Below are 19,035 nucleotides of genomic sequence, written 5' to 3'. Positions count from 1 at the left end.
TCTTTTTGCAAAATAATGCTTCTTTGATGAAAAACTGTATACGCGTAATGTTATTGAGGCTAGCTAGCAGTACACATGTGTGTGTCTCTGTGTGTGTGTGTGTGTGTGTGTGTGTGTGGACGTGTCCATGTGTTTGTCTGTGTGGTCATATACGTGTGTGTACATGCACGCACACGCTTGTGTTGTGCTTGTGCATATTTTCTTCATTCAAACTGTGTGTGGTATTCATTCCATTTATCTGCAATTAAACAATTAACTTAATTGTGGTTTGCCAAAAAGCCCAAACTCCACCCTGCATCAGTGAATAAGAGGCCACCGGGATGCACTAAAGACTGGAGAGACACAGAGGAGAGAGAGAGAGAGAGAGAGAGAAAGAGAGAGAGAGGGAGTACTTCCTCACAAAGTGGATGAATGAAGACTGCATATGTTGTGACCTTTAATAAATGTGTCTAGTGGAAACTAATAATATGATGGAAACACTTAAACATTGAGTTCTGTGTTATTACATGGGGAGTGTTCTGTTTGGTGGACTTATGTTTACATTTTAGATCACATCTTAAAGAGATTACCTATAAAGGATAAGTGAATATTGATGACTATTCTATATTTTTCTTTCACACCCACTACAGGTCAAAACCAACAATGCATTATGTTTCAAGAATTAGTTGACTTCCCCCTAATTTCTTTAAGTTTCAGCCCCAAGTCCATTCGGCTCCTACTGAAGACGTACATTCGTTCACAGATGTGAAAACAGCTGGGCTCTGTAGGTTTATCACATGTTACTCACAAAGGTTAAAGAGTGCATTGGTTTGGAACGAATGTGGTGCTTTTGTTAGTAAGTATTTACCACAGCAATAGGGTGTATGTGGGATCCACTCAAAATAAACATGTTCATCATAATGAAGGAACATGTCACAAAGTGCAATGGTGTGGCTCATTGATGTTTTTAAAGAGTTTTTGGACAACAATTGTGGTTTGTTGCACAAAACTATAATCAGGCTCTGGCTGCACAATCCTAGTAGGATTAATCTGTTATAGGTTTTGATCTTTTTATAGGATTTGTTGACAGTAAGAAAACATTAGAATATCACCAGACTTATGTTTTACAATGATTAGCTTTGTCCTGCATAATCAAAGTTTTCATTTTATGCTTAAAGTGGATTTAAATGAGATATAAGTACAGCACCAGTCAAAAGTTTGGACACACTTTCTTATTCAAGTGAATAGAAAAGTGTGTCCTAACTACACTGTTATAATCATTTGACGTTTTTGTCCAAAGTTAATTTAAATGTTTTCCCTCCACATGCGTTGGAAATAATTTGTAGTTCCAGATCACAATAAATGGACAACCTGAGCTACAGCTGCCTCTCACAACCCTCAACAGCAATCAGAATCAAGCAGCCATTTTCATGACACTAACTTGTCACAGTGATAAAAGCACAGGTGTCACTACTAACATTAACAATGGCTTTGTTCTATTCAAGTGTCCCAGAAAGCCGCAGCAGTGTGACAGTGAACCACAATTCACAAAACCAGGAACCTGAAACTGAAGCAAGTTTTTTTTTTTTTTTTAAGATCTTTTTCCAAGAGGTGAAGGGTATTATAACCTACAATGTTATCTTTATAAGAGGCACTCCTCTGATTTTACACATCAAGTTCTGCTTACTCATCGTGAGTACTACTCAGCCAGTGAAAGCAGTGTCATGGTTATGAAAGAAGAAGCTTTCCAAAGTTTTTTTGTTTCTTGCTTTTTGACTTTTTGCTGTAACTTAAATGCACTTTTGATAATCACTTAAGAAGACAGATGTGAGTTTTTCATGGTCTCTTGTTGCTGGTTTGACAATAAGCACCTCTGTACGTGATGCTAGTGAAGCGCCTTTGGATTAAAGTGAGACACACAGAGGAGGAAAGGAGCAGTAGTTGTTACTCGTTGTTCTAGTTCACCACTCCTGGGGTCTCAGCCACTGTGAGTGGTCATACACATACACACACACATAAACACCCCCAGACTTGCAGCAGAAATCAATTTAGCAAAAACAATAAAGAAATTATTTATAAGGGCAGACTCTGCCAAATTAGCTGTGGGACGCACTTAACTGCGAAAGCTGTATGAATAAGAGCTGTGGAGCGAGCACCAGGACCGTGTCAGTCATGAAGAAATGTGACGCTGCTGGGGTTACTGACTGACACACACACACACACACACACACCTGCAGACTTAACAGACATGCTGTAACACAGTCCAAGATCTCCCAGAGCTCTCTACATGCAGAAATGGCTCACGCTACTGTACATACAGTCCAGTCCAAACACACACACACACACACACACACACACACACATCACTGGGTGGATTTACTGTACAGCCTCAGAGGATAGCGCTACATTCATTTTTCATGTTTGTGGTTAGTTGTTACAGTTTTAGAGACCCTCTTATTGTCCGAACACAAAAGAGCGCTCACGTTACCAACTATCAGTGTGAGATTTTTTGTGTACTGTATGTGCATGTGTGGCAGATGGGACACATGTGTGGTCTGTGGTGGCAGGCTGGCTGGAGCCTGAGGTTAGATGGCCGGGGGGTGGAAGGGGTCTGAAGACAGACAACATGAACACACATATACAGTACACACACTCCTACACACACAAACTTCATCTCCCATTAATAAATCACCAGTGTTTCACCACAGTTCATCGCTCTGCGTCTCTCAGGGCGAGCGGGGGGTGAACGGGTTACAACATGGGCGTTATGAGGACGAACTTTATTTTTAGTTGTAGCTGAGAGTGTGAGAGGAGCGGAGGAATGTGTTAATGGTGCCACCGCAGCTTCCTCCCCATCTTCCCCTCAGCCTTTAATACAGAGCTCAGAATGGGAAGAGAGAAAAATCCCTTGGTGGTAGACTGGAGGTGGGCGGAGCCGCAAAACAACCCATGTGATTGGTGTCGAGATGCTAAATGGGAAGTTTCAGCATTTGCCTGGTTTTGATTTATGGCATATGGTATATACTGTATGTGGTATATAATAGCTTTGCATTGGGAGGGGGGGCAGGGTGGGGGTTACTGGTTTGAGAGACTTTCAATCAGAGGACCTGGACTCAAGCTTAGCTTAACTGACCTTTGACCTTTTTACATTGCAGTTAATAAGCTGGAGGACAGTGGCATAGTTTCTATAGTTTTGGCTCTGGACTCTCAACAGATTGGATATAAAATAAAACTGTGTGGTTGAGTTCACTTTCATCATTAAGGGTGTTTGTGGGTGTTTTTTATGTTGAGTGAAAAGTGTTGTACTTGTAGCTCTTTTTATACCATGCCAAGTCTCAATTTTAGGACAATGCAACAGGGCAATAATCCATTCAAACATACAGACAAGGCAGTTTTTCATGGCCAAACTAATGATTGCTTTTAACTGGCAAAGTCAGTCACCTGATCTCCATCCAAATGAGGAGATATTTTATACATCTTGAAGACCACACTGAGGGCAAAATACCCCAAAAGCAAGCAAGAAGCAGAGTATCATTAGGGAAAATAGAGAATCTGCTGATGGTTGTGGTCTGTAGATTTCTGCCTGTGACTGCAAAGGGTTTATTAACTAGTATTAGTAACTATTAACTATGATGACTTGAGTTTATTTTAACTGTTAAATGTGCCAGAGGACAGAGCTAACACAGTAAAAATGATGTTTGTAAAGGCAAGGGAAGAAGAAAATTGTCTGCTATTATCTGCTACTTTAAATCAATAGCAAGTACGCTTTCATCTACACAGCTTAAGTGTAATAAAAAAGACAGTGAGAAACAGACAGACAGACAGACAGGGTGGGTTCAGAGGATATCACTTTAACAGACAGCGGGACGGTTAATGAAAGAGGCCAACACGCATTGATCTCCCCTCCTACAGCCTCAGCCTCTCTCCTCAAAAACTAATGGGGCATTTCCTCCAGTGCCACACCACCCAGAAACACTGTTTACTCTTCATTTCACTGGGGCACGCACACAAACACATGTGCACACAAACAGTACAGTGCAAACTTAAAGGAACCAAAAATAATGAGCAAATAGTAATAAATAATAAAGACTTGCGTGGGCTCAGAGGGTGGAGAAATATTTTGTCAGTCAGTGGATTTACAGTACACATGTGGGATTGGCTGTCGGTCTGAACAGTATGTGCATTGTCTATGCTATTAGTGGATATTTTTCGGGACAGGGACAATGTGTTTACAGACAATTTCAACACATGTAAATATTATGGGACAAGATGACGTGGCCGAAAAATCTGTTTTCAATGCGTTTGCCAGAGATGCCAGGTGTTAATAAAACCCATTTAGGATACGGGGTGGATCTCGTATGGACACGGAGATAAGAGATGAATGTCAGCTTTCACGTGTGTGTTTTTTACCTGTGTGTCCTGTGGCAGGTGGAGGACGGTGTGCAGCCTCTCTGTGTGATGGTGCCTGGACTCCTCTTCGTACGCCAGGTCTCTGTCACCCTGCGGCAGCGTCAGAAACCTCCGGATGGTGCACAGGTTCTCCCACAGAGTGCGGTTCTCTGGGCTGGGGTTCTCCTTCCACCGGAGCAACTCGCACAGCCATCCCTGGAGGAGAGACACGGACGGACACAAAGAAATGAGATGGGGGGGGGGGGTGACAAAGTGACAGTGAGGTGGAGTCAGGCAGATGTCAAAACAATAGTTTGAAATTTGGGGAAATATGCTTATTGGCTTTCTTGAGTTAAAGTAGAAGATTGATACAACTGTCATAAATGTCTAGAGGTTTAAAAATGTAGTTTATGTGGTAGTTTAAAAATACACAATGAGCAAATAAGATAAAACATGTTAGTTAATGAGCTTCAGTGCTGTTGGTTGGCAGATTTTGTTACCTTTGGACAGACCCAGGCTAGCTGTTTCCCCCTGTTTCCAGTCTTTATGCTAAGCTAAGCTAACTGGCTGCTGGATGTAGCTTCGTATTTACCAGGAAAGACACAAGGATGGTACTGACCTTCTCATCAAACTCTCAGCAAGAAAGCACATAGCCATATTTCCCCAAAATGACCCGACTGTTTGTCATAAATAGATTTTGGAAGAAAGGGTATCCTGTTCCCCAAACATGTGGGGGTCTAGTATTTTCTGTTTCATGAACATTTACATCTCTCTCCTGCTGCGGGGGGCTAAAATCATTCAACCTAATACCAATGACACTGTTTGAAGAAGGATAATAAGGATTAAGAGAGAAAAAATGAAAACATAACACAAGTATATGCGGCAGGATAAGAAAGAAGGGACATGAAAAAGCTTTGCATTGGGAGGGGGGGCAGACTATAAGAAGATGAAAGTATGAGAAGAATTAAAACGTACCAAAAAAAAAGTTGAAAAAGTTGTGAACGTGCAGGTTGTGTGAAGTAAATGTAGGAAAGGAAGATAAGGGGGTTGTGAGGGTGGGTGGGTGGATGAGGGGGGGGGGACAGAGAAGATTCAATTATATCTGCTAGACTGGTTCAGTTTGTGACACCAGCTGTTGTGTTCAACCAGCCACCTCGGGCAGCATGCACCGCTAATAGCCTGATCATCGCTCTCTTCCTCTCTCTCTGTCCTTGTGGCCAGCTGCAGCAGATGGGTGCACTGAGCCGTGACCCTCAGCCACCCCCAGACCCACCAACCTGCATGGGGGACTTCGCTAACCACACATACACAAACACATGCACATATACTGTATACAAAATGCCCACGCCATGCATATTTTCCTCGCTTACACCTGGTAACTCACAGCCACATCCCACTGGTAGAACAAACATGTCACTTAAATGGGATTATATAGCTTCTCCACTGTTTCTTTCCAACACTAAATCACTTGTGTGTTGTTACTTTTTGTTTTTTAAAGGAATATTTATAGCAAACAAAACCTGTTTCACTGCTCACATGAGTATCTGACTGTTGATTTAAGACATCATGAACCTATCATTTAAGATATTTTCCAAAATGTATAAATGTTCTCTATTTTTTCACTCTAATTTAATAGGAGATATATTCAGCTAAGCTCTCTACTGGCCCAGAGAGGGAAGTAAGTGTGTATCTCCTTCGTGACACTTGTACCAGTTGCTGCAAATAGTTGTTCTGGTTCTCATTAATCTCTATCTAGGCCTGTGTGATGCATGAATATGAGAACGCTTTACTGCCTTCATGTGTGAGCTCTGGCAGGTCTAACAGATGTAGCCAATCTAGCGAACCTCTCCATTTAGGAAAATGGTGGGATTGGCATGTGCTTGAGGAAATATTGACTGAATGAGGAAAGAATCAATCAATCAAGCAGTCATGCAGCTGATGTGATTGGACGAGATAGAGAAAGCTGATGAACGGAGAGAATGTGGCGGGATATATTTAAACGATGAGATATGATGATTTCTCTGCTTTTTTAAAAAAAATCAATTTGACATTTTGTGGCTTCCGTGTTCCCGCTGACTCACTCACCTGACTCTTGTTGGCGGCCACCTTTGCAAACAGAGCTTGCGACACTTTGGCTCTTTTCATCTCCTGCTGAATTTCGTCATAGATGCCTGACGTAATGTTGACCAGTGATTCCAGCTTCAGTGGGAGGTCCGGGGCTGGGCCAGATGGCTTTGGCTGGGGGAGAAAGAGAGAGGGAGAGAGAGAGAGAGAGACAGAGAGAAAGAGAGAGAAAGTGAGGCAACACGTGATGTAATACACAAGATGTACAAATTAAATGTACTTCGGATGGTTAATGTTTTAAGAGGAGAGCTTGTATGAAAATAAATATCATAAAGGCATCCCGTCTAGTTTTTGAAATTCTAAATAACTCATTTAAAACTACTAAGAGATTTATCCACCAAACCAAATCTTGTGTATACAATATGAGGAAACGTTATCAGCTGATGATCAGGCCGAGAGTAAGTTGCCCTGAGAGCAGACACGCAGCGTTCCCTATGAGCACATCTGCAGCACACGTCTCCACATGACATTTGTTTACAGATCAAAGTCATTAAGTCCTTCTCTTTTGTCTTTCTTTGTTGTTTCTGTTTGAATGAACATGTATTGGCTTTCAGAAAGCTTGTATACACAGTGTTTGAAGTTGTCCACAAGACATGTACAGACCAGCTAGCTTACATTCCCGCAGTATAAACGATGCTGAGATAATTTTACATAGACATAATAAGAATAGCACACAAATTCACCCAGAGCCATGAATGGGCATCGGAGAGAGGGAGCATCTTATCACTGACATTGCTAAATTGCTATGTGCAGATGGAAAGACATTTCTAAATACTGTATAATGTCCTTTATGTTTACAATATGCGCCTATGATAGCTTTGAACTTGTCCTTCTATTATAAATGGAATTTAAGATTAAAAAAAAAAAAGTAGCTCTTAAGACTGAGAGTGCATTATGTGCTGCCGCCTACTTAAAGATTATAGATAACTTACTGAGTTGGAGATCTTAGTCTTGTTCTTCCAGATGGAGGCCCAGGTATCAGGGGTTATCTGGTCTTCCAAGCTCCTCTCCCACACTTTCTATGCACACACACACGGGACACATGGCATGTTAAAAATTAAGCTTGTACATGTGTGTGATTACATATGCAGCCATTATTCATTACAGTACAAATCCCACTGCTTTTTGGGTGCTGCATAACAGTGACACCAGTGTGAAAAGTCACTGCATCCAATCTACCTGTAGGTTATAGTTACCTGTGAGAGGCGTGGAGCACCGGGGTTTGACGAATTGGAGGCAGGAAGGCCAACTGTAGGGTTCATGGTGCGCTCCCTCTCCTCCTGGTAGATTCGGTCTCTCTCTGTCTCAGGCAGGTTGAGGAAGTTCTGCATTGCTTTCAGATTCACCAGCAGGGACTGTGAGGCGGTGCGAGGGTCCTCCTCCTTCCTCAGGATCTCTGATAGCAGGCCCTGATTAATGCAAACACACACATACACACACACACACAAACACACACGCACCCTTAACTTTGCAAGAATGACATGTTATTGTAATGTTTCCTTAATCACTAATGTTAAACCTCTGTCCCTAATCTATAAACTTATTGATCATTGGGTTTTTGCTGTTGCTCATGCTTGGCATTGGAGATGTATGATGTATAGAGGTCACATTGTTTTCAGTTTTTATGGAGACTGTTTAAAATATTGGTGAAATTTGGGTATAACTGTACCATATTTTGGCGCAAACCCATTCATATTTCTTTCTTTTTACTTAAAGAGACATATTCTGGCACCATCGGTTGTTTAGTTGCAATTTAATCCCAGTTTTCTCTTCATTATTACTTGAATTTCAGAGTCAATTTTACAAAAGCACCTCTTTTACTGTTAAATGCAGTGCTCAATATCATATTTTTGGGTGCATTATCATACCTAGGTGAATTTCAGAGTTTATATCTATCCTTTAAAAAATGGCTACTTATTTGTTGAGAATTGGTCAAAACTGAAAACAATAAACCTTAGATGTACACACACATACATGTCTATACCACACATATGGATATTCATACAAATACATACACAGACACACAAAACTCACTAAAACACACCTGGCCTCTACTCTATACTAGTATGTGTATGAGCCACCTCCCATTACATTGATCTAATGGGGCATGTAGTAACCGGTTTAGCACAGCCTGAATGCATCAGGTGTTTGTGCTGCTGTGAGGGCGGGACATGAGACTCAATGACCCAGCAAGCTACCCTGCCATGCTTCCATTAATCCTACTGAAAATACCACAAGGTGGGTGACCACAAAATTAGCCAAACCCTGCGTGAAAAATTATAAGTCTATCAGTGACGTCAGTAGCCATTTATTCCTATCAAATACGGCAATTACCTCTCCTCACCTGATAGGCTGACATGAACGTGATTAAGTCTATATTTTGCTCTTTCCACAAAGCCAATGCAGATGTTCTCAAACTCCCTCTCCATCCTATCTGAGGCTACTCTTTCCCATATTTGATGCACCGTCTTGACCTTCCACTCCCTCTGCGAATTTCAGCACCACACTTTCCCAACTTCTCCTAACCTTCTTGACCACAGTCTGTCCTGTTTTCCTACCTGTGTGCGGTTGAAAGCCACACGGGCGAACACGGCCTGGGAGACACTAGCTCTCTTCAGCTCATCTCTGACCTGCTGGTAGATTTCAGAGGAGACCTCGGCGGCCGAGGGGTTGCTCCCAGGATGGTCGCCAACTTTGGATGAACCCCGAGGGATGGGCGGGTGGTTGAGGAACTGCTGGTTGAGGGCCTGGGGATGCTGGTGGGCCAGCAGGCGGCTAACAGCTAGCTGTTGGTTGATGAGGTGGGCCATGGCGAGCTGTTGACGTACCAGCTGCGGGGAGAGCTGAGGGGAGAGCAGTCCACCTGGTCCCAGCAGGGGTTGGAGGGAACCAGGCGGGGGCGGAGGGGGCGGAGGAGGCACCTGGCCCGTACGAAGAGGAGGGCTGTGGTGGAGGGGGCCGTGGGGCGAGGGCTGTTGCTGGGGAAGAGGAGGCTGCTGAGGTGGCTGGGAGGGTGCCTGCGGGTCTCCAGATCCTGTCTTTAAGAGGGGACTGCCGGCTCCCAGGTGACTGAGCTGGGCCAGGCCAGCCAAGTGAGGAGGAGGTCTCTGGCCCAGTACACAAAAGTCTGCCATGTTGTCTCTCTCAACTGGAGAGGAGAGGAGAGGAGACAGTGCAGTGAGGCAAAGAGCTTTACATTAACACAATGTCAGAAAAAACGGGAAAAAATTCCTTACTTTTGATGTCAGCAGGATCTCGTCCAGACCACATCTTCTCCAGATAATCTACTGCTCAACAAAACAAATATAGGCAATCAGTTGGAGGGAAGATAAGTCGTATTCATGCTGATGTTCATAATTGACCTAAACAATGTAAACTCAAAGTCTGTTTAATGAACAGAGTGAACTTTGATGCTCAACATCTAATCTATAAATCCTTGAGGTGCTCAGACATAATGGAAACTTAAAACATCTTCAATTCCAGGACAACTGAGCAAACTCCATCATGCATCATTTTGTCAACTGCTCTTCCAAGCAAGTCCAGAGCAAGACAAATGGTTCAGAATCTATCCTCCTATCATTATACCTTTTAAAAGTTAAATGTGAGATCTGGAGCAGAGCCGTGCGCGTTACCTGCTGCCAGCTGAGGAGCAGAACTAGTAGTCGAAATACCGAGTGTAACCTAACACTCCTCAGCAGCAGGCTCCATTATTACACCATCCTCCATCACTGTCTCTATCTCTATCCCTCTTTCTGTCTAGGCTCAGTGTTTAATGTACTGATTATGGTGTATCTTCCTAGGAGGTAATGGTAGAGTGGGACAAACTAATGTGGTTGATGGGATGATCCTGGCAAGTTAGGGGGAAGAAAAGTCATTACATTGGATTTGTTTGAGAAAAGTCAAAGGACCGTGTTGCCGAATTTCTCTACAGCAGCGTTTCCCAACCTTTTAAACAAATTCATTTTAACTTCTATCCCTCATCACAAGTTGCCCAAACAACTAAGTGCTGACACAAGAGGAGACTGAGAAGTTGGAGGGAGTTAAATGTCTGAAAGCAGGCAGCAAGAGCAGCATGGCAGCGAGGATACAGAGCCCAGAGTTGCCATAGTATGGAAGTATGGAACATGTGAATACCATAAGGCTCCATACGTTATGATTTATAGTCCAGTGTTGGATTTCACCCGCTGAAAGCACCACTGCAGCACTAGATGGATGCATTGCACTTGATCAGGTTTGAATTATATCCCTCAAAGTTAACATATGTTTACATGCTTTCATTTATTTTACGATAAGAGCGACGTCACGTCTCTTTACTGAAAAGTAAAGTACGGTCGTGCAATTGCTGTGTTTACATTCATTCATTCGCTGTGAGAGAATGCTGATCACGTGATCTCTTTGTTAGCTGCGCGTTACTGAAAAACAGACAATTTCTTCACTTTCCTAATGTTGTTTCTACTCTCAACAATCTCCACCGGTATCAGAAACACTAGCAACTCAAGCTGAGCAATCCCATTTCCTGCAAGCTGCCCATTGACACACAACTATAAAGCTACATGTACCTTAAGAGTTTTTTAGCAATTCAATCAGACAGTGGTTTTTTGGATAGTTTTAGAGTGCCACAGATATAAAACTGTACAATATTTCCAACAACTAGGCCAAATTTTAAGTGAGTAGAGTTTTTTTTTTTACTCTAGTAATCTTCTTGCAACCCTTTTTTTGAGTCCTCGTCCCCAGGTTGGGCATCGCTATCTACTATACAACTCACCTTTGATTTTCTTGTATTTCTTGTACCAACGGCCGAACTCCTGGCACTTGGCAGTAGAGACGTTGGCGTAGTAGGAACTATTCACAATTGAGGAAATCATACTCTGCAAGAGCAAGAGTGGGGAACTATAATTAATAACCAACGTAATATGAAATGCTTACAGTCACGCAACAACCACATGGCAGGCACACATAAACACACACACACACACACACACACACACACACACACACACACACACACACACACACACACACACACACATACACACATATACAGAACACACACATACACAATAGAAATAGACAAACATTAATCATGATTGGAAGCCACCCATGGAAACTCGAGCCAGTACAGTGCAGAGAGGGAATCTCCAGCCACATACACATATGCTTGCAATTGATGCTGCGATCAACACCCCCACCAGAGCTCCATTTAAACACAATATCCACACACACACACATACACACACATACACATAAATACACATAAATCTCACACACCAGTCATTATGAGACGAGGATAGAGGCTAAATATGCAGTTGGGGAATTTAACACGGTTGTGGAGATGGTGCTGAATCTTGTGGGATGCAGTTTGATTAACATGTAGCGATAATCAATACAATGTAGGAAGGATTTGTTTCTAAGTTTGTAATTGCCCAAATGCGTCTCATGGGGGCTGACTTCAGTCTTTAAACATGTGATGTGATGTCAGACCTACTACTGACAGCTGACAGTGTAAAAGCATAAGGGAAGGGATAACTATTGATAAGCAGTTTTCTGATGACGGCCGTCTGATTTTGATGTGCAGATGAAGTTAAGACTCTGTGTGTTGGTGTGATGCCAGTTGTTACCTGTGACAGGGGACACTCTTTGGCCAGAGTGCTTTGGTTCATTTCCTTCAGCAGCTCTTTGAGAGCGTTTCTGACAGTGGCGTGGTTCCACTGTTCACAGGGCAGGTCCTCCAGCTTTGAGAAACTACAACAACCAAAACAACATAATGCCAAAGAAGTCAGTTGCACCATCTTCCACCAAGTTAATAAATCAAGAGACAAAAGGATTAGTCATTAAAAAAACAACAACTTCAGAAGTGTTTTACAAGATGTTTTACATAATCACTACACCATGGTCAATATAAAGTTGAAGGAACATTTAGGGAAATAGACTTGTTTAATGTTAGATGAGGAGTTTCATACTTCTCATGTCAGTATGATAAATATGTTAGCTTAGCTTAGACTAAAGGCTTAAAACAGTATGAATGAAACAAACATTAATGTTAATGTTAATGAGTGAGCTTTAGATGTGCTGGTAGGTGGATTTTGTTACTTTTGGACAGGCTAGCTGCCTCCAGTTCCAGTGTGTATGCCAAGCTAAGCTAACTAGCTGCTGGCAACAGTTTCATATTTACCGAGTGGTATCAATCTTCACATCTAACTCACTACAGGAAAGCAAATAAGTGTATGTTCCAAAATGTACAATTATTCATAAATCAGACCCCACTAACTTTCCATGCTTCCTGTCTTAATCTCAACCCCAAACAACTTCTTCCACCTATCTTCCTGAAGTCTTCCTATTTTATTTGAACCTCACGTAAATCATTACGACACTGAGCACAAAGCGTTCAAAAGCTCTGCCGTCACCATGGATACAAACATACATGTGTAAACAAACCTGGTTGGTATGTGCCAAAACAATAACAATAATAACCCTCTCATCTGGAGTTTATCTGTTTTTATCTGCCCATCAAGACCCCGCTTCACTAACTGTAGGGAAGAAGGAGTTCCTGGCAGACAAGCTCTCCCTGACGGAGACAGATAATAGATAAATCCCCACCAGATTGTTTAACTGGAGCTTTAGTGTTTCAGTATTGCTGCTTTCACATTTGATAGATTTGATAGATTTTTGAAGTCTAATCAGCAGCAATGACATCAGCCGCCCAGTGGACTGAGAGTGTGATTCAATAGAACAGCACACTGCGTATGGATTGAAAGCCTCGCTGTGTTTAAGAAATATGGTCATGCATTCTTTCCTGTGTTGTTTTTATATTCAAGGGAGCAGTACTGCTGACTGCCACACAATTCCTCAATGAATGAATCTGGATTCAAACACGCCTAGAAAAACTGCAATGTGGGACATGGGACTTTTGAACCTGAATCTGACCTTTGTAGTTGGATGCGTAGTGTGACCATATGGTAGACCTCCATCAGCATGTCAGCCACTGTTGCTTCTGGAGCGTCAGTCAGGAAGTGGATGGGCAGAGGGTTCCACCTTCCCACCTTGATGATGCCTGGACAGAGAAAGGGAAGGAATCATTATTTGCTTATGTCAAACCATTTTCCAAAGCATACCTTACTTTTTTAAGATCAAATAATGTTTTCCAGGCAACCTCTAGTTCAAATATTAAGATAAAAAAAAAATCATCTTACAGAGACTGTAACCTACTTGACACATGTAATATATCACTGTGAACCATTGAATACCATTATTTCTTTGTCAGAGCAATTTTAATCTAAAAAGTGTCTCCTAAGCAATCAGATCAATTATTACTGAGAAACTGTTTTATTAAATGTATATAGTTTTCCCAAAGCCAGTAAACACTGCTATAGTAGCCTGTGTTCTTACTGGATATCCACTCTGATTACTGGAAGTGAGCTTGCTTATTATATTGTAAAAAACATTTACTGAGCCGCAGAACTATTGATGTCGCAAATAGAAGCTGTTGAACACTTAAGGACATTTCATTTGAACTATATTTTATTGTACCACAGTTATAGAGGAAGAATTTATTATTTCTCACAGTAAAGCAGTGAGAGCTACCACTAGTTTTTTTTTAACATTATCCGTCTTGGATAGTTTTTTAACCCTGGTTGGATCTACAATAGCCATTCATCTGTGCACTACATATAATGGAGGTATATGGAATTGCAAATATGGTACTCAAAGCATTGAAATATTACATTGTAGCATCTCAGCAGCTTCTTTCCTTCAAACAGGAGATAGACACAGTATCATGAGAGTCACTCTGAAACTCACCCTGCAAAAATGCTACCTTTGCATTGGGTTAACTTGTATTTCAAACTGTAACTAATAGGGGTCTGGGTTGATGTACCAACCACCCATAATCATCTAAAATTGCAGTCAGAAAAAGAGCAGCTTTGTGTGTGTATGTTTGTGAATTAGTAGGTGTTTGTGTTTCTGCAGTGTAATGATATGCTAGTGACCTGTAAATATCTCATTTAAGCCTCATGATTTGAACAATCTAGTCGAATGTCTTTAACACGCATATAAACACAAACACACATGTACACTTCACCTAGGTCACCCACCACACACTGATATACACACACACACACACACACATGCACACTGGTTTTTCATGGGGACTGGAGCTGTGAAAACTAAACAAAGCTAATCACATTACTATCCTCTAAATGAGATCCAGATGGGTCCTGAGAAGTCTCTTTCTCTCTCTCTCTCTCTTACTGTCCCCTTATCCCCCCGCCCCCCCCCATGTCTTCCTCTTTTATTTTCTTCCTCTTTTCTTCTGTTTTCTCTTCTCCTCCGACCTCCCTCTGATCTTTCTAACCTCCTTTTCTTCCTTCCATTGTGTTTATAGCTCAGTTATATCTTTGATTCCAGCCAGGCATCGCCGTGTTCTTCATTATCTGGTCATAGAGAGGGAACATCATTTAATCCACTACGAACAGAATGGACTGAGCTGTTCAAAGTAGAACCCCCCCCCCACCCCACCCCACTCCTCAAATGAAACTAAAAGCATAAAAGCACGAAGACAACATTTAAGAACCCAAACAGAAGCAGATATTTTTATTAGCTGTACTTCATTTGGACTATAAAAAAATCTCTTTTTGGGAAAGGTTATTGTTAGGTTGTGGGAAACAAAAATCTAAACCCTTATTGAATAAAGATCATAAGAAAAACCTGCACATGTGAATTTCTCACTTGAGACTGATTTTCAGCTATTTGACAAAAAAAATCAATTTCACAAACAATATCACATGTGAAAACATTAATTTCACATGTGAAACAGTGTGTTTGTGTCCTTTTCGCAGGGAAAAGATGTCATTAAATATATTTCAAAGAGATAGAATAAAAACATTACCATTTTATGTCAGAAAAGGAAATAACTGAGCCATCTTCAGTTATGTCTACCTTTTTCAGTTCTGTTTTTCTCTTTCTCAGACACACACCGTCTTAAGGATATCTGTTTTTTTGAAGGAATTTTTTCCTTTATTGGATTGTGGGCAGTGAAGAGACAGACAGGAAACAATGAGAGAAAGAAACGGGTACAACATGCAACAAAGGTCCCTGGCTGGAATCAAACCTGGGACACTGTAGTTAATGTGGCACATGAGTGCTTCTTCTGGCTATCTTAAGCAGGCAGCATCTACACATATGAATATAAGCCCTAACAATTTCACTAATGCCTAGCCGGATGGAAGTAAACGCGTGAATAAGCAGACAAACACAAACTCACAGAGGACACATGACATCACACAGGGAAGTGGACATGTACATGTACCAGCTTGCATGCAAGCGCACACTCACCCACGCACACACTCACACGCTCACAGTGTGATGGTAAACACATTAATAATTGATCCATCATTTTTGGTCTGCTGTTCAATGGGCTCTGCTTCTTGTCCACATTTAAAAGTAGAAATCATTGTTCCCATTTCCACATTAAAATTCCACCTCCCAGAGACATGCTTTTATGTGGCCGGCTGGTGGCTTGGCTCATGTCTGAGTGTGCCCATCCGCACAAACGCAAATCCATACACAAACACACACTCATGTCTCCGACTCCTCTCGTCAGTGCTCCTACAGGCCTGCACGCATGGCTGCCTGCGTGCAAACACACACTCACATGTACACGTGCGCACAGAGTAATCCTATTGTCCCATGCTACAATAAGTCTTAATGGTCGCAGCAGCCTGCACACACATGCAGGGCTTCTTCCAAACTCGTTCCAGGTTCCACCCGTGTCGCACACACAGGGAAACCCCATATGCCTGAGTCACCATCACTCGCTGAGTCGCTCATCATCTGCCATTCCACCCCGAGGAACTCCATTTGATAAACATCTGTCATGTTGTCATTTTAGGGAGCGCTGCATTCTGCCGAAACGCCTCTAAAAACAGTCAGTTGTAAAACAGTGTGCAAGAGGTTGAGCTTCCTGCTAAGGAAATGCTATTTTTGGCTTATAACAAGTTATAGTACGACTTTCTAATGAAGCATACCTTGTTAGAAAGTTGTGACTTAAATGAATACAATTCTTTATTTCATTATAATGAATATTTCTAAAGCTTTATTGATCTGAAAAGAACTGGCTGACCCATTAATAATGACGTCCAGACTTTCTAATAGAGACTGGAACATTTATGTCTCTCTGTCTTCTTTTCCGTTTGCCGTCTGACAGGAGTTGTCTTGCTTTGATGCTTAGGTCTGCACAACGTTCTGTAGAGGAGTCAGAGTTATGTGCGTCAGCTCCTCTGTAAGCATCTGCCACCCACAGTTACCCATTACACTCTGTGTAGACCCACAAGGACGTTTATATGTGTCTTTGGAGTACTACATTCCCAGCCTGACCCATCAAGTCTTAATAAATAAAGTCTAATTATATGTTACTAATATGTTACTAATGATATGTTACTAAATCGTCCATGGAAACTATTTGGAACAGGGCAGGCACTTTCAAAAATTACTTGGCAGGTGACTGGATGAACCATCTGTGTCAGTTTGATTGGTCCAAGCCGATGGTGGTTCAGACACAAGCTCATAACTTAAAGCCTGACTACATGGATTCTCGCGTGATCTTCTGATCTCAAGATCTTGAAATCTCGTGAATCCAGCCACTTCGCAAGGTAATGTTACTAAGTCATTATGTTGCATTGCACTTGTAAAGGTAAATGCTTACACAGAGGAGCATGCAACATTTCTACAATAAATCTGATGAGGCAAGAAACATGCAACAGTATTCAGACACTGCTCATCTCACAGAAAAACTGTACAGGCCACTGCAAGCATGATGGGTCAAATCTGAACCAGGAGGCTGATCTGTAAACTGTGATGAATATCTACAATTGATAGTTACGGTAATGCACTTAAAATTTAGCTTCTCTTTTGTATGATTGACGGATCATATGCTCATTTTTCTTGCCCTTCCAGACTTCTTATACCGATGTCGCTGCTTTCACTGATCACAGCAAGTAACTAGGTGAGATGTTCTTATCATCTGATTTTGAAAGCATTAATTAAATCATTTATTAAATATTAAATATGTCTTAAGTAAAGAAGAATGCAAAGTGGTACTTAAATTAGACATGACCAAGACTGCAATTCACAACAGATCTAAACTCAGATGTCCAGTAAATTGCTGACATGGTTTGCAGCAGTGACCCTTTGTGGCCTGTTAGACGTGGCACTGCAACAATGCTCTCTCGCTCTCTCTCTCTCTCTCTCTGTCTCTCACTGACCACTGTTAACTGTTCACTGACTAAAGCCGTAAAGTACAGGTCTGCGCCCATCCATTCTATAAAAGCCTTCAGACCCTTATAATTGAAATAAACAATATCTCCCAGTTAATTACTGGGCTAAGCTAATTAAAGAAAGGCCATGGTCCTCAGCTGGGACTTTAAATACACCGCTGGGACAGAAGAATGCAGGACACAATTCAAACAGGGAGAAAATAGCTGGGACTCTGTGTAATTTTGGTCATGGACCGCAAGGGAAAAAATGTATAATTTAAGCCAAAAATTATTCATTTAACATAAACGCTTGTTTTAAAAAACAAAACGTATTCATTTGAGAGAAACTGGGGGAAGTGTGTGTGTGTGTGCGCGTGCGTGTGTGTGTTTTGTCTGTGATACTGCATGACTCCACCGTATTCTACACCGAGTGTGTGTAAATTCTAGTGCGAGCGTGTGCAAAGGCATCCGCGCATGGGTTAAATAAAGTTTACAAGTGTGTGTGTGTGTGTGTGTGTACACTGTAAGTGAACGGAGCTCCAGTCAACTCTCCGAGCTTTGTTTGTGTCGAGCTGTGATGTCCCGTTTAGTCTAGCCTTTGAAGCCCCTGGTGTGGTGTTTTTAGAGAGGACTGCATTGATGTGGACAGGGGACCAATGTGGCTCGCTGTTTTCCATACACACTGATGAGACAGACAGAGAGAGACCTCCCCTGATACTTGGCAAAAACATTGAGGCTAAAAGTGCTACTAATGGCATTCATCTGCAAACCATAGCAAACACTCGCTGTACAATTTAGTGGCCTATTTTAGGCCATCACTGAAGAATAATGTGCATCTGTGCACTGTTTATTTTTCAAACTCGCTTTAACAGGCTGTCAATTGAGGTTCCGAATTTTACAACAACAAGAAAAAAAAACACAATAAAGATCTTTAACATAATCATATGACAAGAATGAGTGAATGTTTTTTACATGGCAGGAACTGAGGACATATTGGAAGGACATTTGCATATCTGAGTTTATCAGATGGATAAAACAGAAGCCGCCAAGTAGCTTAACTGACTAAAAATTGATTTAGTGGCATCTAGATGAATGGACTTGGCAGAGATGGAATATAATATTCATAAGCATGTTTAAATGAGTGTATAATCACCTGAAAATAAGAATTATTATGTTTTAGTTTCCGTAGAATGAGCCCTTTCTACACAGAGAGCGGGTCCTCTTCCATGGAGGCCACCATGTTGCACCGCCATGTTTCTACAGTAGCCCAGAATGGACAAACCAAACACTGGCT

At 41.7% G+C, this 19,035-nt stretch overlaps 1 protein-coding gene across 3 annotated transcripts in view; it reads right to left on the bottom strand.

Moving 5' to 3' along the window:
* The window catches only part of satb2 (SATB homeobox 2), a 46,613-nt gene that overhangs the window by 8,223 nt on the left and 19,355 nt on the right, over positions 1-19,035 (bottom strand). For 2 of the 3 annotated variants that reach the window (XM_053328518.1, XM_053328519.1), the window contains exons 4-12: positions 13,417-13,543; positions 12,111-12,234; positions 11,258-11,360; positions 9,729-9,779; positions 9,051-9,640; positions 7,689-7,901; positions 7,425-7,511; positions 6,454-6,606; positions 4,390-4,584 (exon numbers count right to left, since the gene is read on the bottom strand). In XM_053328518.1, coding sequence (XP_053184493.1) covers positions 4,390-4,584; positions 6,454-6,606; positions 7,425-7,511; positions 7,689-7,901; positions 9,051-9,640; positions 9,729-9,779; positions 11,258-11,360; positions 12,111-12,234; positions 13,417-13,543 — 1,643 coding nt within the window. The remainder of the gene's footprint in view (positions 1-4,389; positions 4,585-6,453; positions 6,607-7,424; positions 7,512-7,688; positions 7,902-9,050; positions 9,641-9,728; positions 9,780-11,257; positions 11,361-12,110; positions 12,235-13,416; positions 13,544-19,035) is intronic. The other variant, XM_053328520.1, reaches the window with a different exon arrangement.

The sequence above is a fragment of the Scomber japonicus genome, chromosome 11, assembly GCF_027409825.1.
Source record: "Scomber japonicus isolate fScoJap1 chromosome 11, fScoJap1.pri, whole genome shotgun sequence".
Lineage (NCBI taxonomy): Eukaryota > Metazoa > Chordata > Actinopteri > Scombriformes > Scombridae > Scomber > Scomber japonicus.
The sequence above is the reverse complement of the archived record's forward strand: the minus strand, read 5'-3'. Positions and strand labels throughout refer to the sequence as shown.